The sequence below is a fragment of the Dromiciops gliroides genome, chromosome 2 (assembly GCF_019393635.1).
Source record: "Dromiciops gliroides isolate mDroGli1 chromosome 2, mDroGli1.pri, whole genome shotgun sequence".
In the NCBI taxonomy this organism is placed as follows: domain Eukaryota; kingdom Metazoa; phylum Chordata; class Mammalia; order Microbiotheria; family Microbiotheriidae; genus Dromiciops; species Dromiciops gliroides.
This window is the reverse complement of record NC_057862.1, coordinates 665799976-665822114: the sequence shown is the minus strand read 5'-3', so window position 1 is coordinate 665822114 and position 22139 is coordinate 665799976. Positions and strand designations below refer to the sequence as shown.

Below are 22139 nucleotides of genomic sequence, written 5' to 3'. Positions count from 1 at the left end.
CAGGTTACGGGCACACACTTTAGAAGAACATGGTGCGTGGGCTCTGGATCCTCTGCGGACCCCCTCCTAGAAGGGCATTCCCGGGCACTGGTGGGCGAGGCTGGGACCCCCGCGACGGCGCCGCGACTGCCGGCCCTTCTCCGGCTACGGCCCAGCAAATGTTTCCCCAATGAAATCCGACCAGCATTAATTGAGCGCCTACTGTGTGCGCGGGGCAAAAGGCCTAAACGGCAGGCCGCCGGCGGCTCCGTTAGCGCCTAGCCTTGATCCCTTAACAAAGGCGGAGAGGGCGAGAGGAGAGGGAGAGGGCCACGCGAACCCGGACGCCCCAGCCCCGGCGCTAATACCGGCGCCGCAGGCTCGGATTAATCCGCTTCTCCACTCCGAAAGCCGGCCGGACTCAACCGACTAATTGATTAATTAGGGAAAGAAAAGGGAGGCGGGCCGGGCCCTCGAGGCATTTTCCATTTCTCCTCGGCTACGTCAACGGCTGGAGGCGCGGGCTGGGGGGCGGCCCCACGCCACGCGAGGCCCCGGAGGGCGGCGGTCCAGGCCCGGGCTATGCCCACGCAGCCGAGGGCGGGCCGAGGGATGAGCGTAACCACGCACCCACACCCCCTCCCCGCGCTCCGGCCGAGCCTCGGGAGCCGGGCCCAGCCCCGGCCGGGGGGCTCGCAGGGGGAGGTTTGGACTGAAACGACCCCAGAAGGACGGACAACGACGACTACGACAAAACCTCTCGGCCCCCGGAGAGCCTCCGGCGTGACGTAACAGGACGCGCGGCGGCGCGAGGAGGGAGGGCTCCGCTAACCGCCAGCAGCGCAGTCCAACTCTTCAGAAGGGGGGAGGACGCTACAGGCCTCTGCCTCCCATCGTCTTCCCTCCTGGACTCTTGGAGCGGAGACACACCTTCGAGTTTCCATTCCTCACTTGCCTTACTTCGGGGGAGCAAAGCTCCCAAGATGGGGGGGAGGGAGAAGAGCATAGTCCCAATCTGCATTTCCCTCCCCCCCTGTTTCGCCGAGTGGTTTCGTCCGCGGCCCCGCTCCCCCGCCCCCTCCCCCGCCGGGTGGCGCATTGGCGCGCGGCGGAAGGGGGCGAGGCCGAGGAGGGGCGAGAGCCTCAGCGCGGCTATAAATAGGGCGGAGCACCGCCCGGCGCCTCGTTCTGCCTGCGCCACGGAGAGGATCATCTGGTTCGAGTCCTGAGGCTCGCGCTAGTTCGGTAGCCTGCTCACGTCCTCGCCGCCCTCCGCGCACCCTCCGTCTGTCTCCCTTTGCCTGGCGCCCCTCTCCCTGCCGCAGCTATGAACGGACAACTCAACGGCTTCGACGAGACCTTCATCGAGGAAGGCACCTTCCTCTTCACTTCGGAGTCTGTGGGAGAAGGGCACCCCGGTGAGTTGAGGGGACGTGTGGGGCCGGCCCGGAGCCCGGCGGAGGGGGCGAGTTCAGTCAGGAGGCGGAGGCCTTGGTTACCGGCGTTCCCCCCGGGGTCTGGCGGGAAGCTCCGGGCGCCGCGGCTGCCGGTGCGAGCGCGTGGCCGCCCCTCCCCCACCCCGCCGGCGCCCCTCCCCCCCGCAGCCCCGCCCCGGCCGCGCGCCCCGGTATCCGGAAAATTCCAGAAACCCCGAAGGAAAAGGCGGGGGGGGGGGGCTTCAGGCGAAGGTAACAGAGTGTGCAGACCCAACGTCCTCGGCCCGGCCCGTCAGGCTGTGCCGGGCGCGGGAGCCCCCGCCCGCGGTGGAGGCGCGTGCCCACCCCGCGGGGGCGCGCGCCCCGCATTGCAGCCGCAACCACGTGCCCGCCGCGTGTGGCACCGCGGGCCGGGGGAGGGGGGTGGGGGGGACGGCCGTGGGGGGCCCTGCCCAAGGGGATGCCGAGCCCGAGCCGGTTCTCCCGAGACCCTCCCGGAAGGCCGGACTGACGGACAGCGGCCCTCTGTAAATGCAACCCCGCCTGCTGGGGCGCCCCTTTTTGGGAGGGAGGCTCCTTCCCGGGGCGGCCGGGAGTCCGGTGGAGCCGGCCCGCGCCCCTCCTCTCCAGGCCTTTGTCCGGGCGCCATGATGGGGGGAGAAGCCGGGAACAAAAGCAAAGGGACCCCGGCCCAGAAGCCGGCCGGTGCTCCTGGACCCCTTTGTTCGGGGACCCCAGAAACGGGGCCCGGCCCGGGTCCTTGACGCGCTGCAAAGCCTCGGTGCGGGGTCGTGTGGCTCCTCTAGGACCCCCAAGGCGCTGGCAACCGCCTGAGCATGCCCAGCCCCGTGGGGGGGCGCGGTCACGGCCACCTCTACCTGTCAAATGAGGGAATCTGAGCCCGGCCTAGACCTTCTCTCCGGCTGTCACCGGGGGGGGGGGGGGGTGGGGTGGGGGTGGGTCCTGATCTCGGGAAGCGGCCCTGGGGTCCCTGGAGCTCTCCGTGCAGATCTACCCGGAGGAGCTGCCGAGCTCCCTGTCCTGGGGGCTCCCCCTGGAGCGGGCACCGACTCTTTGTATCCAGCAGTGGTTGCGGCACCGAGCCGAGCACGTGCTAAACAAGAGCAATTCCGTGAAACCGAAATAGTTTGGGAGAGTCAAATACCCAGCTTAAACCATGCTTCCAGGAGAACGAGTGCTCGGTTTTTTAAACTAAGTTGTGGGGAAATTGGAGTTGAAAACTCCATCCTTTGAATATTTTCAAAGCAATCTTTGAATATGAAGCTAAAATGGAAACAAAGAGCTATTGTCTCTAGTAGGAACTAATACTAAATAACTGTTGGGATTTTTGTAACTTAGGCAACAGTGTGCTTTTGTAGTTGTGCTGTTCAGAAGATACTGCCACTTTGTTTCTGAAATTCACGAATAACCTCCACCTTCCTTCCAAAGAAACACATTTTGGACTTTTGCAATAATAAAAATTACTCTGAAGAACTTGGTCTAGTATTCTGTAAATTAGAGAAAGTGGCCAGTTAACTATATTAGCTGTGGGACTGAGACCTTCTAATAGTCTAAATATGCCTATTAAGACATTTCAAAGGCATATAAATAGATTATATTCTTTTAAGGTAGAGCTATATTCAGATCATGGTGTCAGGTTTTCAAATTTTGAGTACCTAATCAGTTTCAATTCAGGCAAATTGCTTTTGGTAGATCCATGGATCTAGTGACACATTTTTTCCCCTTATGTTAAATAGCCTGTGAAGATTAGAAGTAGCAAAAAATTGTAGGTTTTAATGAGGTCTGAATTATTCTTTCTAGATAAAATATGTGATCAGATTAGTGATGCAGTCCTTGATGCTCACCTTCAGCAGGACCCTGATGCCAAAGTTGCTTGTGGTAAGTGATAAGGAATATTAGTTGCTAAGCTTACATTGCAGTGTGAATTTGTTGATTGATGCTTGACTTTATTATTTTTTCCATTAGAAACAGTTGCTAAGACTGGAATGATACTACTTGCTGGTGAAATCACATCCAGAGCTGCTGTTGACTATCAGAAAGTGGTTAGGGAAACAATTAAACATGTGGGCTATGATGATTCTTCTAAAGGTGGGTTTTTGAGTTGATAACCTTGGAACCACTAGAACCATCCCTATTGTATTCTGGATAGTTATTAGCTTTGATCTTTGTCCTTTTAGCTTTGAATTTCTTGGCATATTTATATGATAAATATGCCATTTTGATGTTTCCCAATCCTTTACAACAGCATTTTACCCCCCAAATATCCCTGAACTTGTACTCTAAAGCCCCCCCAAAAATCCTCTATTATAGTTGTCATACTCTAGATACATAATGCTCCTAGATGAGTTTGCATTTTATCAATCATGACATCTGCAATCTGCATACATTTGAAAAAATAGTGATGACATCCTTGTATGTTGGGTAACTAACTCAACAGGATGGGGCTGCTGTCCTTGCTTTTTATTTTCCTGTTGTACTGAATTTAAACATGTATTCAACTGCTTACAGGGTTTGATTACAAGACTTGCAATGTTCTGGTAGCCTTGGAGCAGCAGTCACCAGACATTGCCCAAGGGGTTCATCTAGATCGAAATGAAGAAGATATTGGTGCAGGAGACCAGGTACTTTGTTTATATGGTTGGGGGGGTGGGTCAGTAGTAATCTCTTTAAAAATTACTCTTCCAGTGTCATTTTTGAGCAGTTCAGGTTTCATGAGTTCTCTTCCACAGGGATTGATGTTTGGTTATGCTACTGATGAAACCGAAGAGTGCATGCCCCTAACTATTGTGTTAGCTCATAAGCTCAATGCCAAACTTGCTGAATTACGGCGAAATGGAACTTTGCCTTGGTTACGCCCAGATTCCAAAACCCAAGTGAGTAATGATCTGGGTGCCATGTAAAGCCAATGATGAAAGGCAAAACTATTAAAATAATGTTATAAATATAAGGGGATGGGGATAGGGAATAGCTGACAGTTAACCAAATAGAAAAATGAGGGTGGTGTTGGCTTAGGTGTTCAGGTTTTTTGTTTTTGGATGAGGCAATTAAGTGACTTGCCTAGGGTCACACAGCTAGTAAGTGAGGCTGGATTTGAACTCAGGTCCTCCTGAATCCAGGGCTGGTGCTCTATCCACTGCGCCACTTGGCTGCCCTGGGTTGTCCAGTTTTACTAGTTCACTTGTCTGCTATATAATGCTATATTACAATTCTTGGTAAAAGCTAGTGGGAAATCTGTTTTCTCTCTAATGTCCTTATGTCTATCCTATATCTCTTAGGTCACTGTGCAGTATATGCAGGATCGTGGTGCTGTTCTCCCTATAAGGGTCCATACAATTGTGATATCTGTTCAACATGATGAAGATGTATGTGTTGATGAAATGAGGGATGCTCTAAAGGAAAAGGTGATCAAAGCTGTTGTACCTGCAAAGTACTTGGATGAAGATACAATTTACCATCTACAACCTAGTGGCAGATTTGTCATTGGTGGACCTCAGGTAAAACAGTTGTAGGGTTTTATCTGCTAATTTTGTGTTCTCCAACGTGAGATGTGATTTCATTAGTATGGGTTCTCTCGGATGTTGATAAGGGTTTTTAGGTCTTTTATGGTTTGGTTTTTTGTTTTTATGAATCAACTCTCTAAAAGAAGCTGTACTTGCAGGGTGATGCTGGTCTGACTGGACGGAAGATCATCGTGGATACCTATGGTGGTTGGGGTGCTCATGGAGGTGGTGCTTTCTCGGGAAAAGATTATACTAAGGTGGACCGTTCAGCTGCTTATGCTGCCCGTTGGGTGGCAAAATCCCTGGTTAAAGGTGGTCTGTGTCGCAGGGTACTTGTTCAGGTATGTATTCCTGGAACTGAAGTAGGTTTTTCCAGGCCTAATGATATGTCAAGTGGTTATAAGGATTAAACAAATCTGTGTTCATCAGGCACTATGCAGTTTGGGTGGTGACTGATCAAACCAGAATTTTGATGACTGAGTATTCACTTATCGTTGCTTATAGGTTTCTTACGCTATTGGTGTTTCCCATCCGTTGTCCATCTCCATTTTCCATTATGGCACCTCTCAGAAGAGTGAAAGAGAGCTCCTGGATATTGTGAAGAAGAACTTTGACCTCCGCCCTGGGGTCATTGTCAGGTAAAGATGGTAATGCATGTCACTAGCCAGAATTAAATGGGGGGATTTTTCAGATTCTTTTAAGCATAAAAACCTATGGTCTAAGTATGGAGACAGATGAGAAAAAACACAAGCAGCCCTTCCATCCTGATAGCTTTTCTAAGTTTTCGTCAGTCATAATAGATTTCAAAGACTGTGAAAGGTTAGAGGGTTGCCTCTTTTAATTTCCAAAATCGTTACCAATGAAAATCAGTGCAGAACCTGGTTGGCTGAATTGAGCCCCAAGAAATCCTGGATTTGAATTGGAGTTGCTGTGCATTTTTGTAGCTGCCTTCCTCAGCCTTTGGGGGGGTGGGGGTGGGGGGGAAACAAGGCTTAATTAAAGAGCAGAAAACCATTAATGTTTCCAGCCAAGTGGAGCGCTGGGATGGTTCCTGTCTGTACCTTAGGGGGGTGGTAAGTATCGGATTCTCAAATGAGCTTTGAACCTTGAAGTTTCTCAGGATGGTGACAAGCTTTCAGATCTGTTGAGCCAGTGACTGGAACAAGATTTGTAGTTACTTTTAATCTGAAAGCTGGAAAGTAAGTGCCTGTCCTTAACAAGGTGCGAGGAGATTGGACCTCAGGGATGTGACCCTTCTTCCCTACATTTTCTTCCTAGCTTTCCCCAGAGAACTGAACTTCTCATTTGCCAGAACTCTTGAAAATGAGTCTTACTGATTATTTTGCTTTTATTTAATTGAATGCTACATATTAAGTTATGGACTTGTATATTCCAGGGATCTGGATCTGAAGAAGCCCATTTATCAGAGGACTGCAGCCTATGGCCACTTTGGTAGGGACAGCTTCCCATGGGAAGTGCCCAGAAAGCTTAAATATTGAAAGTGTTAGGCTTTTTTCCCCAGACTTGTTGGCGTAGGTTACAGAGAAGCCTTCAAGCTCTGAGGGAAAGGGCCCTTCTCCCTAAACTTCTCCTGTCCTCTTTCAGCTCTTGATCAGTTGCAGTCACTCTTGTCCAATGATCTGATTTTAGTTTTTGTGGGGACTGTAAGTTGGGCTCTGCTATTCTGTCCCTGGTGTTTTGCTCACCATTATAATGGATTTAGTGAGCATAGGTGATCCATGTAACTGCCTAGAGATGAGCAGACAGCACTGTCTAGTAAATGATGCTTTAAGACTGAACCTCTGTGTCCCACCACCCATCCCCAAAATCTTAACTGCATTGACTCTCCCATCAAATGCTGAAAAATGTCCTTGTAATGTGCACGTCAAGTAATTGTAGTTCCATTTATAGCCTCTGTCCAACAATGCCACCGCCCTGTCAGCATGATTTTGTAATGTCTTGAGCTCTATTATGAATGTGAAGCCTTCCCCCATCCTCCCTGTAACCCGATCCACTTCTAATTATGTAGCTTTTTGTCAGGGAGTGTTCCCTACCAGATCAATCTTGCATGTAACGCAAGTTCCAGTTGGAGCTCTAGCCTGACTTCATGAAAAAGGCAGTTACTAGTTGAACCACCTTCTGGTGCTTATGCTCTTAATGACCATCTCCTGGCACCAAATCTTAAAATCTCTCCACTCGGCTGTCTTTTGGAGGACGTACGTAATAAGGTTTTTATTTAGTAAACCAATCCTATGCATGGTTTCAGCACTAGCCAAACCTCACCAACTCCTAGCTCTAGTTAAGCGGGCACTTGGCAGCCTTGTGATGTCATACAGAGAAGTCACAGGGCGGTATCTGAGGGTCTGTAGGTTGCACACTTTGGTACCGGTTAACTTTTTCTTTATAAGAAAGACTGAGTATTCCACACTGCACAAGAACTCCTCCCAGGGTTTTTAACTTTGTTTTATTTTCAAAACCAGGTCCAATGAGCTTTCTGAGCAGCTGGTGTAGATACAGAGAAACCAGCTTCCTTCAGAGAGCAATGCTTTTGGCGGGGAGGAGAAGGAAATCCCTTCATACTTGAACATTTTCTAATTGCTTATTTATTGTATTCTGGGGTGTGGCGTGAGTACAGAGAAGCTATCACCTCAGAGGGCAGCTTTTAAAAAAAAAAATCCTTGACACCATGATTCCTTTGACATGTTTCCAGCATTCCCAGGTAGGCCAAGGTGTCCTACAGAAGAACCTTGGGTTACACCTACAAGGGGGTCTGGCTGGTGTTAACAGAAGGGAGGGCAGAGCTGGAGCAGCTGGCCATGGAGGAAGCTGACTTGGCTGGTGTGGTACAGAGAAGCCAGCTTGTTTACATGCCTAGTCCATGGCTGCTGCCCTAAGCAGAAAGTGCCTTTCAGGATCTATTTTTTGGAGGTTTATTACGTATGTCTGGTTCTCAATTCCAACAGTTTAATGAAGATCTAAATAAAATGCTAGGTTCTACCTTACTACCACTGTGTCCATTCACTACTGAGAAGATGGGATAGTCTTGATGCCTAGAAGATACGCTTGGTCCACTATAGTCCGAAATGCTGAGCTGCCCTACTCTATAGTGCTTCCTTTACCTTTGAGCAAACAAGTCACTAAAGACTAGTTCCTACAGCAAATTTAGGGAAGGAAGTGAGTGGCCTGGTTCCTGTGCCTTACTAGTTAGTTAACCCAGCTCTTAGTTATCTAGTGTCAGGGATGGGATGGTAAGGAGCATTGGGAGATGAGGTGCAAGGTGCACCTCAGGCTGCGTGAGGAGGAAATTGGCCCCAAAGCCCTTTATACCTCTGACCAGAAGCGTTTTATTTACGGGGATTTTGCATTTGATCAGTTGTAGTGTTGGGGGTGGGGGTGGGGAAGTTTAAAATGAAAGGCAGGTTGTGGCAGCATTCTATAAAGTGGAATGGCCCAGTGCCACTAATTAATGAAAATTAATTAATGAAATCTGATTAGGCATTAACCTTATTTTGATCGATTCCAGTTCTATGACAACAGGAAAACTGCAAGCCCTGTGTGTTAATCTTCCCTACTAGAAAAGAACTGTAGGACAATCTTAAATTACAATAGTGTTGGAAACTTTGTGAACTGTCCAGGACTTTATAAAGGATCGCTAAATTTCACTTGGTGTACTCATTGAGGTCCGAATATGGCAGTTCTTGTCTCTGCCCCTTCCCTTTAGCAAGGAGATGCTGTGGTGAGACTTAATGTAATGGATAGTTCATTGAACCTGAGGCATTTAAAAAAAAGAAAAGGTCAGCCTGGTGAGCCTGAAAGCATGTGATCTGTGGTATCAAATGGTAGCTTGTTTAGTTTGTGAAGATTGCTTGTTCTGCTGCCCATTGGAAACTGCAAAGGTACACGGGCATACCTTTGCACCTGGAGCACCAGGTGAGGCTTGCACATTATACAATGAGTGCAGGCAGGTTCTGTCAGATCATGGAGACTTTTCTATCTTGCTTTACAACTGTAAGGTAAGGAATGGTTAGGGTATTCTGAACACCTTGGATCTGAGGGCGCTTGTGAGGGCTTCACAAGGAGTCCGAATCAATATGAAAAGGGGGGTGCGGTTTTAAATAAAGAAGCCCCCAGTCATGTGGGAGGCAGCTCCCACCAAGCAAGGTGGTAGATGTCTCAGGAGTAACCAACTCTTCAAGGGCCAATAGAAAGGAGCCCCTTGTGTTGCCACAGGTGCCCAGGAAGGAGGCTCAGAGACACGGCCTGTAGCAGCAGGTGGTCACAATGTGACAGCCTGTTTCATTGAACCTGGCTGTTCATGCTCCCCTGGAGCTGACACCCTGTAGGCGCCACTTCCACCACTCCCTGCTTCTGTAGACCCCTTTTATCCCTTGCTATGAAAAGGCCCCTCAGTTTCATTTTTCCTAACAAGGGCACTGGCATACTACTCTCGTACCCCTAAATTTGACCTTAGGCCTGCTTGGCTATACCAGGAAGACATTTTAAATGACAGGTTAACTTTTTTGTTGATGAGGGCAGGAGTCCAGGCTCTTCCAAAGGACAGGGCTGGGGATGCTGGAGAGGAAGGTGGACAGTGAGGACAGGACTGCTGAAAGTTCACTGTTAGATAAGTCCTGGCACTGATAGGATGGTAAGCTATATTCCCTGGGGAAATAATAGGAAAAAGCAAAGAAGCGAACTTGCCCTGTACCAGGCTCTGCCCTTGCTGCATGCTTTACACACTCCAGGACATACCATTTAGAGTTATGCCCATTTTCCAGTGGAGGAAACTGCAGGAGATGTTAGCTGTAACTTGCCCAGAAGCTGGTCCCCAAGGCTGACTTTGAACTCTATCCTGTGCACCTCCTGGCTATCTCTAGGCAGAGAAACAAACAGTACCTGTAAAGGGCCCTGTCTAGTCCACAAGCAAAGGCCATGGTTCAGGTTGCTGGGAAGCACAGCTTTATTTCTAGTTTTCCCCGAGTGCTGTGCATTGCTGCTTCTGGTGGCTCTGCTCCAAAAGCTCACCTGAACAATCCAGGCGCCCCTTAGGAAGTCAGTAAGGCTCCCGCTGCACAACAGTAAGCCCCAGAAAGCTGAACAGAACAGCCCGATGCTGCTCTGTTTGACTCGGTCCATTCTGTACATTAGCCCTGGTTGGAACATGTTTCTTGGGGCATGGGACCACGTTTCTGGCTTTGTCCCCCTAGTGTGCAAGAGACTGGTATGGAGGTAGGGGTGGGGTGCTGATGTAGGACACAGCCTCCCCTTTCTCCCTATTATCTGGTTGGTGTGGGAAAGAATGTCAGCCTGGGGAATATAAATCCTAAAATTAGGACGGTGAAAAGGTTTTCCCGGTAACTATTCACAGCAACTGGGATAAGGCTTATCTGCTGGGCACTGGAGAAGAAAGACCTGCTTTGGCTGCTGATGTCAGTGACCAAGTAGGGTCAGGCCTATGTAGAGCCAGCCAGGGGCCCCTAGGAAAACACTAGGCAGGGATTAGCGAGTGCAGTGAGTCACACATTGGCTCCAACTGCCAAGAGAGCTGCTTTTTGAACCCATCCTAATGAAGCAGAAGAGTAGAGAAAGAAGTCAGTAACACATCAGTCTGCTGAGACCTTGCCCCTGTCAGAAGGAATGGGAGATGAGTTCTAACACTGGCTGCCTGGACTGGCTGTCCTTGATGCTAACTGGAATAAAAGGCATGGACAAGAGAACTTATTTAAAAAAAAAAAATTTGAAAAATATTCTATACAGATTTCTCAAGTACTGATTCGTTCTGTGCTTGGTACTTATCGTCCAAACCCAGGGGCCTTGACAACTCAGAGCTCCGAGCGTATGGGTGTGTGGCTTGACTCAGTGGAATCAGCGTTAGCGTCCGAGGAATCAGGCATTGAAGGGTCGGATTCTGCTGGTGACTCAAAGGGCCGAAGGTTTGCATAGGTCACCTCCTGGGCCAGCTGTTCCAAGGAGGGGCGCCCCAGGATCAGATTGCGGAGAGAGATACAAGTCATCAGGAAGCTGGGAAGAGAGGGGTTTGAAAACCTTGTAAGTGAGCAAGCTTGCACCTCAGCACCCTCAGGAGGCTTGGTAGGTCTTGGAACAGGTTGTGAACAATGTGTATAGGGGGCCAGGAGAGGCCCCACTGGCCACAGCAAAGGTTCTGACCCCACTCCCAGTCCCTTCTGTGCAACTACCATCCCAGGGCTACCCCAACACAGCAAACTCAGGGCAAGATGGGGTGCAGGGGGTGGCTCTGACCTTCGGCGGAAGATGTAGAGCTTTCGAAGCAGGAAGCGGGATAGCCTTTCATAGAAAGGGGCACTGCGCCGCCTCTGGATTTCCTGGAGACGCTGCTGTCGACGCAAGAAGGTCTGAACTAGAGGAGTTAACTCAGGTCCGCCTTTAACTTCCCCCTCCAGAATGGGGCGCAGCTCTGGGGGCAGAGGTCCTGATTCTGTCCAGGGAAAAGCAGACCAAAAAGTCATTTGGGGGGGGGGGCAGCTAGGTGGCACAGTGGATAAAGCACCAGCCCTGGATTCAGGAGGACCTGAGTTCAAATCCGGCCTCAGACCCTTGACACGTACTACCTGTGTGACCTTGGGCAAGTCACTTAACCCCAACTGCCTCACCAAAAAAAAAAAAAAAAGTCATTGGGGTGGCCAGCAGAGCTATCCCTATCAGCAGCTGGAGTCAGTCCCTCAACAGCCAGAGTCGTCCTCACATGCTGCCTATGCGACCCTTGACCAGTGACCACTCTCTGCCTCAGTTTCCTCAAATATAAAATGAGAATAGCACTTTCTCCCAGGGTGGCTGTGAGGGTCCAATGAGACAACCTCTGTAAAGTACCTAGCACAGTGCCTACTGTGCTCCATAGAATCAGTCCTGCTTGGCCTCAGAGAGTGTTCACCATCCACATTCTGGGGTCCTTAACAACACACTAAGCAGAGATCCCCTGCCTCGGACCCCAAGTCAGCAGGAAGTAATGGCAGCTTCATACCTGAGCTAACCTGGGTAGAAAAAGACTCATGGCAGCCTTAGATCTCCACGGTTTCATTACTCACCGCTCCCATTCTCTACTTTCTCCTTGAGTTCCTGTAACCGCGCCAGGTCTCGCTCCAACGCCAGCTCTGTGGTGTTGACGTAGATGTACATGTAACAAGACGGACCCGGTGACACTGTGTATACCTTGTGATATTCACCAGCCGGCAACTACCAAGGAGAAAGAGGGAGCGGTGGGCATCGTCCCCCAGGCCTCCCTGCTGTCTTCTCCCTGTGACCCCACAAGCCTGAGAAGGGCCGATAAGCCTCAAAGGCTCTCTGCCGCAGTGCTGTCGGCTTGACGCTCAGAACGTGGCCCCACACGGTTTTCCTCTGGCCCTTTTCTCCAATGGTCCTACCTACCTGGACCCTGTCCCCTTCCTGAAGAGAGAGATTCCTCTGTTCGGCCACCAGCTCCACAGTCACCTCCCCCCGCAGCAGCTGGATGCTAGTATTGCCCAGGTCTTCACTCACAAAGTTCTCCAGGTGCAGCCCTGTCAGGCAAAGTGGATCACACCCAGCCCATGGCTAGTCACCCCTGCTCCCCCAGCCCGGCCCCCTTCTCCACCCAGCCTGCCCTGCTCCTCTCCCCCCCGCCCCGGGCCCTTTTCCATACCAGGGAAGTCAGCGATGAAGACCACCTCAGTGTGGTTGTCCAGGCTGCTCTCGATCTCCTGAAACTTCTCCCTCCAGGGAGACAGATCCAGCAGCAAGGGTTGTATCCAGGGCGTGGGACGGAAGGGAGACCAGGCAGCCTGCACAATGTCCACTCGAGGGTCAAAAAGTCTTTGGGCAGAAAGAGTTATGTTCCAGAAGCAGTCCCTGGCTTTGCAAACCACCCCGCCCCGGAAAAGCTCTGCCTCCTTGCCCGCTCGGCTCAAGTGGAGGGGCAGGTCAAGGGCTACTTGGCCAGGGGTCAACCTTCCAGGATGCTCAAGTTCTCTCTAGGTTGCAGTGCCCCCTGCAGGTGATACTGTGACACTAAGAATGAGGTGTGATGACAAAGGGGAGACCTGGCCTTGTCCTCCCATCCCTCCCATGGGTGGGCTTGCTGGGAGCTGCCCCATGCACCTCTGCTGGAAGCGGTCATTGATGGAAACCCAGACATCGAAGTAGATCTGAGGGTCAGAGACGTTGTAGCTGGGCAGCAGACGGTTCAGGCACAAGGCGTACTGTTTCAGCATGTCCGCATGGTCCTTCCATCGGCGACTCTGTGTAAACACCTGCCACACACACACACACACACACACACACACACACACACACACACACACATTAATCTGGCGTGGAGAAGAGTAATACTGCAGGAAGAAGAAGGACTGACAAGAACCCCAGCGGTCCACTCGGCCAGAAGGCCAATGGAATAGAAAGTTAAAGCTAAAAAGAAAGGGTCAGAGGGGGTCTCTGAATCTTGACCTAAAATAGGTGCCCAGCCCTGCAGGTTCATCATTTAGCATCTGTTTGAACAACTCTGAAGAGAATTCGATGTCTCACAAAGTAGCCCCTGTCCTTTCTGCACGACTCTGTGCACTAGTAAAGCCTCATTCTGAGCCCAAATCTACCTCCCTCTAATTTCCATCTCTGTGTTCTCCTTCTGCCCTTTGGATTCCTTCTTCTCCGTGAAAGGCCTTAAAATAGCTGGAGACAGTGTTTGGATCCCACCTCAGTCTCATCTTTTACAGGCTGCACCATCCCAGTTCCCTCACAACTGGAATCGCACCACAGGATTCCATGGCCCCTCATCATCTGGATCCCCTCCTCTGGACATGCTCCCATGGATCAAAGCCAACAACTCATTACTAGCTCACATGCAGCCACACCTCAGTGCTCCATCCTCACAGCCTAATTCCGCCCAATCTTAAGACTCCAAATACTTTTCCTTTCACAGGGTGGGGCGGGGCTGAGGGGCCAGACCAGGGAGTGCAGGGGGGCTCTCAAAGGGAAGGATCTCAGGATTCAGAGGCCGTCTCTCACCCCAGGATTCAGGTAGCCTAACTCCCCAGTGCGGCCATCTCGATAGGTGATCTTGACGTGCTGGTGGGAGCGGGAGTGCACCATCATGTCCCATGAGTAGCCGTACAGCCCATTGGTCCAGTTGTTATAACCCTGGGCAGAGATGACAGGGAAATCACTCCTGGAGAGGGGAATCTGTGACATGAACCACTATCCTGGGCTGAGGAGGGAGAGAGGCAGATGGAGCCCAAGAGCACACACGACCTTCCCAAGCCGAGCCAGGGCGATGCCCCTGCCCCGTTCTTGCTGCCTCATCCCTATCTCTGCCCCGTACCTGAGTAATAAAGTGGGAGTAGGGCAGGAAGAGCTGTTCCAGTAGATAGAGCAGCGTGAAGGCGGCTCCCAGCTGATGTCGCAGCCGGGCCCGAGGGCTGCCTTTGGCCCGGCCCCTCTTATACACGCAGGACAGACTGGGCTGGGCGTCAGCCGTGCTTGGCAGCAGGCCTCGGAGCCACTGAGGACAGCAGGAGGCCACCCTCCGAGGCCAGTCGGGGGAGCAGAAGAGGGGGCTGCTGGCCAACATGACGAAGGGGAACATGCCTACCAGAATAAAGGAAGGAATTCTGTCGGACGCCTCTCCCCCCGCCGGCATGCCAAGTCACTCCCCCCAAACTCTGGACCTGGATCCAACTCAAAACCAGCTCAGAGCCCACCCAAGAGACCTTCATTTCCTTCCCAATTCAATCCCTCTGCTGCCATCCCCAAACGATGCCTCGCTGTCACTGTGTCCATCCACCCCCAGGATCCCTGGTTTACTTCAGACCCCAAGCACTAACCAATGCTGAAGAGCTGGGAATTCATACAGTGGAAGTAGGAGACAAAGAGAAGGCCGATGGCTCTCGAAACATCAAAAAATAGCAGGAACCCGGCCAAGAGGTCTAACAGCAGCCCACACCAGTGCACCACGAGCAGGCTGGTCATTCCTTCAGAGAGCACCAACCTGCCAACAGAGGGGGCAGGCTCCAGGCCACCGAGGCCACACTCTGCCTTCGCCATTAAGGTCCCAGTGACAGGCAGAGGAACTCGTTAAAAAAAAAAACCACCCGCCTACCCAGACGCCTCTGGGCTTCCTCAAATTCTGTGATACAACACGTGTCCAAGTGGCTCATGATGTGCCACAGACTGGTAATGTGTGATGTCAGATCAGAACAAAAGCTGCTGAACAGAATGAAGGGTGTTCTGGGGGCTGGGAGGGAAAAGAGATGGGCTAAGACACTGATGAGAGACAGAGCAGGAGGGCAGGAGAGAAAGGAAGCTGGGGAACAATGGAGCCAGGAACAAAAATGCAGAAGAAAAAACACGGGCGAGCCCTGGCTCTGCTTTACAGTCTCCAGAGATGAAGCTGAGGGGGATCACCCACATCCCCGTGGAGTGCTGGGCCGCTCAGGGACAAAGAAGCCTCCCGGGAACAGGAGGCAATTGTCGGAGACACTCTCTCCCCATCTCTCCCTCTCTCCCTTCCTTCTTTCCCTCCCCCTCTCTCCTCCTCTCTCTTTTTTCTTCTCCCTCCTCCCTTTTCTCCCTCTATTTCTCTCCCTCTTTCCCTCTCTTTCTTCCCTATTCCCCTCTCTCCTCCCCTGCTTCCCTTCTTTCTCTCCCTTTCTTCCCCTTCTCTTTTTCTCTCTTCCCCTCCCTCCTTCCTTTCCCTTCCTCTTCCTTCTACCTCCCTTTTTCTCTTCCCTTCCTTCCCTCCTCTCCCCTCCTTCCCTTCCTTCCCTCCCCTCCCCTCCTTCCCTTCACTCCCTTCCTCTCTCCCTTTCTTCTCACCTTCCTTCCCTCCCTTCTCACTTCCTTTTTCTCCCTCTTTTTCTTCTCCTCTCTCCCTCTCCTCTCCCTCCCTTTTCTTCTATCTCCCTCCCTCCATTCTCTTCATCATCTCTCTCTCTCTTTTTTTTTTTTTGGCAGGACAATGAGAGTTAAGTGACTTGCCCAGGGTCACACAGCTAGTAAGTGTCAAGTGTCTGAGTTCAGATTTGAACTCAGGTCCTCCTGACTCCAGGGCCAGTGTTATATCCACTGCGCCACCTAGCTGCCCCCTCATCTCTCTTTCTTGCGTCTTGTTATTTCCTCCCATCCTCCCTATGTCTCAGGCCTGCCAGTAATGGCCACAGCCATGTCTGGTGGGACCCACTGGTGACCTTCAGGAATCGAGATGGCTGATTCTTGCCCAAGAGTGATTTCAGCATCACAAAAAAGAGGAAGAGGAGACAGAAGAAAACAGGAGCCAGCATGCAGGGTAGCAGCAATTGTCCTCGACTAGAGGGAAGCTGAATTCTACTGCCTTCCTCCACGCCCATGACTCCCTCCACCCAGCTCCCCACTCACTTGAAGGGGCTGAAGAGCCAGTGCCGGGACAGGGAGCCCATAGAGTAGCCTCCAATCCAGTCCGCATCGAGCTTTTTCACTCCCGCAATGAAATACACAATGAATATCTGCACATGCAAGAGCCAAGAGCCAAGCACAAATGAGGACCACGGCTCAGTCAGAAGGCTTCTGAGTTCATTTCCAGCAGGGAATAGCCTGTTCTTCCTTCTAGATGCACAAAACTATCTCTTCCCCATTCAAAGGAAAGAAGGAGAATTTGAGGAGATGAGTAAACTGACCAAGCTATATCTGATCTACCCTCCCTGGGCAGGGAGGAAAGAAAGTCTCCCAGCCGGTCTCCATGCCTCTGGCCTCTCCTCTCTCCAATCATCTTCCAAAGAGCTGCCTAATCAATACAGCTAAAGCACTGATCCAAGCTCGGATCTCCCTCACTCAAGAGGCTTGGTGGCTCCCTCGTGCCTCCAAGATGAGCCGCTGGCTGCTCTGCTTGGCTCTTCAGGCCCTGAACGATCAGGGTCCAGTGTATCCTTCCAGACTCACTGCACATTCCTCATTCCACAGTCTGGCCCAACTTGCCTGCCTGCTGCTTCCTGTAAAGGATGGTTCACCCCACACCTGTGCCCCATGAGTACAACGCATTCCCTCCTCACCGCTGCCTCCCGCTTCCACGCGAGGGCCATCTCCTAGAGGAAGGGGACCCCTGACTTTGGACATTTCTAATTTACTTCTCTGTGTAGATACATTCTGATGGAATGTGGGGCCCCTTCCCTCAAGGAAAGGGGCCACTGTGTTTTTGTCTCTGTATCAATCAATAAGTATTTACTAAGCACCTCCTATGTGCTGGGCCCTGTGACAGATGCTGGAGATATGAGTCCAAAGAAGGAAAGAATCCCTGCTTGCTAGGAGCTTCTGCTCCAGTTGTATGTTTACAAATCTGAGTACAGAAGCAAACAAATACAGACACACTGAATTTCTCTCCTCTGCACATGTAAATCTGCCTACCCACACATACCCACCCCACATAGTTAGGTGTGCATGCATGGGGGTGGTTTGGCAGGGGAGGGATGGACTAGAAAAGGCTTCAGGCAGACAATGAGATGGGAGCCAGGACTTAAAGGAAGAGAGGGGGTCTACGAAGCAGAGATGAGAGGAGAGCGAGTTCCAGGCATGTGGGCCAGACCGTACAAAAGCAGGGAGGTCGGAGATGAAGCCTGAGGACCAGAGAGAAGCCAGTGTGGCTACACTAAAGAGCATGGAAGGAGAGTGATATCCGGTGAGGTGGAAGGGAGCCTGAGGCCAGACCCCGTAGAGCTTCAAAAAACTAAAAAGAGCTTTCATTTTATCTCAGGAAGCCACTGAACATGACCAAGCTGCAGAGTCACATCCTCATTTAGGGGAGGCAGGGAGGGAGACAGAGACAGAGAGACACAGAGAGGGAGAGACAGAGAGAAAATGGGGGGACAAAGAGGGCCCATGAGGGACCCTCTGTATCCCTGGGCCCACAGAAGGTGATGAGATGGGAGCACGAGCAGCAGGCATGCTGGCCTAAGTCCTACATACCTGTCCACGCAGGACTGTGTAGTTCCAAAGCGGGACGTGGGCATTCCTCTTAGAGAGATTTCTTAAGCCATCCAGGGACCTGTGCTCAGAGAAGGAAATCAAAGATTCAATCCTCTCCCTTTCTCTGTCCTGCATCTTCTCTCTGCTTGGGAACCTGGCATCCAGAGTTCTTTATCATAAAATCGTAGACCTGGTCCCACCCAGGACATCAACCTTTGACATCACCGGGCCTCTTCTTGAAGACTTCCAGGGACAGGGAGCTCACTACCTCTCAAAAGACCTCATTCTATTGCTGAACAGCCGTAGGTAGAAGTTCTCTCATCTGGAGCTGAAATCTGTCCCTTCTGCCCTCTAGAACAACCCTTCAGATATCTGAAGAGGGCACCCAAATCTACGCTCAGTCTCCTCTTTTTTTTTTTTTTTTGCTGGGCAATGAGGGTTAAGTGACTTGCCCAGGGTCACACAGCTAGTAAGTGTCAAGTGTCTGAGGTCGGATTGAACTCAGGTCCTCCTGAATCCAGGGCTGGTGCTTTATCCACTGCACCACCTAGCTGCCCTTAGTCTCCTCTTGAGAAGGGCTCCAAAGAGTGACTAGATCTAGGTCCCTGTGGGGCCTCTCCATTCATACTGCAGCTCAAATCTGCAAGTCTGTCTTGCACAGCAGAGTCTGAAGTGCACTTTGGGTGCCAGCCCTTCCCCCACCCACCATCCCCAGTGGGTCCTGTCCCATCCACCCCCTGGACCGCCCGTACCAGTAGCGGTTGGCATCCATGAAGGACAGCTGGAAAGCCAACAGTCCGTACAGGTAGGAATGGTTGTTCCAGGAGGTCTTGTCCAGCAGAAACACATACCAGTAGGGCAGCAGGAACAAAAGGCAGCTCAGGCGGTACCACAGCCCCAGCATCATGCCCAGGGCCCCTGGGGTTAAAGTGTGGGGAGGGGGGTGTTGGGGGAGAGTGGTGGTGTGAAGAGGCTACAGCTCCTCCGTGACCAGCATCAACCCCAAGGACTGGCCGTGCCCGTCAAGGGGAGAGCTCTTGAGGCCTCGCCTTGCCTTGGCATGCTGCCCGGGTTCTAGCTCTACCCCACTCATTTACTGTTACTCCTCATCCCATCGTTGTCCTCACCCAGAAACATGATGGTGTAGACCAGGTACATCCAGTCGAGGGGCAGTGGACACAGAGCATCTATCAAGGGGAAGCGGCACACCTCCAGCCCATCCAGGTATCTGTGGTCCAAGAAGCTAAGACCTCGCTCCTGGGGAATGTCCAGTACCATTAGCAGCCCTAGAAAGGTGGTATTCAGTAGGGTCAATGATAGTTGTTAACAGTGATATAGCACCTACTATGCGCCAGGGACAGCTAGGGAACATGGTGGGTGCAGTACCAGGCCTGGAGTCAGGAAGACCTAAAGATCAAATCCAGCTTTAGACACTTACTGTGTGACCCTGGGCAACTCATTTCACCCTGTTTGTCTCAATTTCCTTATCTGTGAAATGATCTGGAAAAGGCAATGGCCAACCATTCTAGTACCTTTGCCAAGAAAAAGCCAGACAGAGCCATGAAGAGTTGGACACAACCGAACAATGTACCAGGCGCTTTACGATTATTATCTCATTTGATCCGCACGACCACCCTGGGAGGTAGATTGTTTTTACATTTGAGGAAACTGTGGCAAACAGAGGTTAAGTGACTTGCCCAAGGCCACACAGCTAGTACATATCTGAAGTCAGACCCAAACTCAGGTCTTTCTGACTCCCGGCCCCCACGTTCCACTCACTGCCCCGCCTGGATGCCCAAGGTTAGCCCCTGGGCCAGGGGGCAAAGGACTGGGGACAAGCTGTCTTGTGCTTTCTTAAGGGGGACAGGTCATGAAAATCTTCCCAGTCTGGACAAATGGTGGTATATGAAAGTAACGGATATTATTGTGCTTTTTTTTTTTTTTTTTGGTGAGGCAATTGGGGTTAAGTGACTTGCCCAGGGTCACACAGCTAGTAAGTGTTAAGTGTCTGAGGCCGGATTTGAACTCAGGTACTCCTGAATCCAGGGCCAGTGCTCTATCCACTGCGCCACCTAGCTGCCCCTATTATTGTGCTTTTAAGAAAGGACAAAAAGACAAAGCTGGGAAGACTGGTATGGCCTGATGTAGAGTAAAACGAGCAGAACCAAGAGAACAATCTATCCGATTAACAGCAGGATCAAGAAAAACAGCTCTGAAAGACTCCAGAACTTTGATCAATGCAGTGACCAGCTGCAGTGCCAACGCACAGACTTGACGGACCACAGGAATTCCTTCAGGACAGAAGAAATGGACTCGAAATACAAAAGACAGCGTCGCCTAGTTGTCACAAGGTTTTTATTTTTTTCAATGGGGGCGATGGAAGGTAGGAAGAGGCTTAGGGAGCTAGGGTTAGAGTTGATGAAAAAGGAAGAAAAGAAAGGGAAGGGAAGGATGGAAAGGAAGAGGAGGAAAAGGAAGGGGAAGGGAAGGGTAATGAGAATGACAGAGGGAAAGGGATGGAGATGGGGAAGGATAGAAGGGAAAGATGGAACAGAAGGAGAGTGGAGGGGAGAAAGAGGGCACAAAAGAAAACAGGGAGAAGGCCAGAAAGAATCACAGGCAAGCAAAATAGCTTTCAGAGTTACATGATGAGTTTATTATCTATTTTTAAAGAAAAAAGCCATACAAAATAGAGATTTGGAGTCTCACATACAATGTTCTATTATGTATATGGAAAAGCTCCTTTTATTTGGTATTTGTTAAATGCAGATTAAAATTTAAAACCTACAGGAATCTTTCCTGCCTCCTCTGGGTAGATCGTTCTGTGAGGTCCAGATAGGCTACCATCTACCCAGTTACTTACTAACCTAGATCAAAGAGGGAATCTTCCCAACATTCCCACTGTTTGCTTGCCTTGGGGTCAGAGTTCTCTTGGTCACCAAACTAGGGCACACTGGACACGGAGCCACCAAGACCCCCATGGGCCCTGGGGATCTCTCTTACAGGTAAAGGGTATATAGGTAGAGGGAAGGTCATGGTCACGCTCCCCTACTCTCCACCCAGACTCACCAAAGAGTACCCGAAAGACTCCAAGGCTTGCAGGGTCAGTTGGCCGATTTAGGAGGGTCACCAGCCTCTGCCAGCTGGACACTTGGGACCACTCAAAGCCGAACAGCCTGGTCATTTGGCTGCCCTGCTTGGGGCCTGGGGTCTGCCCAGCCTTGTTCTTCTGCGGAAGCCCTGCAGCCAGAGGGGCAGAAAGGGGGAGGTGGGAAAGCAGCCCAATGGGCTCTTTTCAAAGGAGGGTCCCCCTCAAACCACTGACCCCTTCCAGCCCAGGGGTGTCTCCCCAAACCACTGGTTCCCCTCCCTGAGAAGGGAAGCTCCCCCTTTAGAATACTAGTCTCCCAACCATCCCTCTTCTGCCCTAGGGGTCTCCCCCTCAAACCAGTGGTCACTTCCAGGCCAGGAATTGCTCCTTTCTCTTATTCTGGTGCAGAACTCCCCCTTCAAACCATTAGCCCCTCCAATGCAAGTGGGGATCCCCCTAATCACTGGTACCCCTTCTCTTGGGGGATTCTCCCCCAACCATTGACCCTCCTGGGATCTTCCCTTAATCAATGCCCCCTTCCTCCTGGGGGTTCCCCCAATCCCTGCCCCCCCTTCTCCTGGAGGAGAAGGCCACTGGCCCCTTTCTCCTGGGACTCCCCCTGACCATTGGCCCTTCTCCTGGGGGTTCCCCCAAATACTGCCCCCCTACTCCTGGGGCTCCCCCAATCCCTGACACCCCTCCTTCTAGAGGCTCTCCCCCCCCCAGCCACTGCCCCCTGCCTCACGGCCCCGCCTCCCCCAGGCGGGCAGGGGGCGCAACCTCCGGCAGGACGGGCTCGCGTTGCCGACGCCTCAGCCTCCATGCTCTCCCGCCACCGCTGCCGCCACTCTAGCCTCCGGCCTCTTCTCTCTGATCCCTCGGGGATAGCGCTCGGCCGCTGCTGCCGTCGGAAGCACAGCTGTAGCCCCGAGCGCCGCGCACGCGCACTAGAAGGGGTGAGGCCCGGGAACCCCGCCTCCCCAGTCGTGGCCCAAGACACGCCACCACTCTCCTCCCCCACCCCCATCCCCAGGAGCCGCAAAGCGAGGAGTGCCCGGAATGTCGCAAAGGGCTCCAGGGAGCGGGCTCCGCCCCCCGCCCCCAGCCGGTGGTCAATGTTGGTGCTTTACGGCCTCCGGCAACCCCGCCCCCGAGCTCCGCGAGGCCGAGCCC

General features: G+C 51.9%; 2 protein-coding genes across 2 annotated transcripts; one reads left to right on the top strand and one right to left on the bottom strand.

The window, feature by feature from the left end:
• The first annotated feature begins 1153 nt into the window (after positions 1–1153).
• On the top strand, positions 1154–7938 carry MAT2A (methionine adenosyltransferase 2A). Its single transcript, XM_043980638.1, has 9 exons — positions 1154–1397; positions 3237–3314; positions 3402–3524; positions 3945–4057; positions 4166–4309; positions 4712–4930; positions 5095–5277; positions 5441–5574; positions 6333–7938. Exons 1-9 carry the CDS (start codon positions 1307–1309, stop codon positions 6433–6435), a joined length of 1188 nt encoding a protein of 395 aa, XP_043836573.1. The 5' UTR covers positions 1154–1306; the 3' UTR covers positions 6436–7938.
• Positions 7939–10654: 2716 nt separating this feature from the next.
• Positions 10655–21914, bottom strand: GGCX (gamma-glutamyl carboxylase). Its single transcript, XM_043980637.1, has 15 exons — positions 21747–21914; positions 20945–21115; positions 19003–19161; positions 18628–18793; positions 17876–17954; positions 16316–16422; positions 14767–14930; positions 14265–14530; positions 13952–14083; positions 13049–13200; positions 12594–12763; positions 12341–12471; positions 12001–12148; positions 11198–11393; positions 10655–10957 (listed from the first exon to the last, which is right to left on the bottom strand). The coding sequence occupies exons 1-15, from the start codon at positions 21787–21789 to the stop codon at positions 10759–10761; spliced, it is 2283 nt and encodes a 760-aa protein (XP_043836572.1). The 5' UTR covers positions 21790–21914; the 3' UTR covers positions 10655–10758.
• Between the last annotated feature and the right edge of the window lie 225 nt (positions 21915–22139).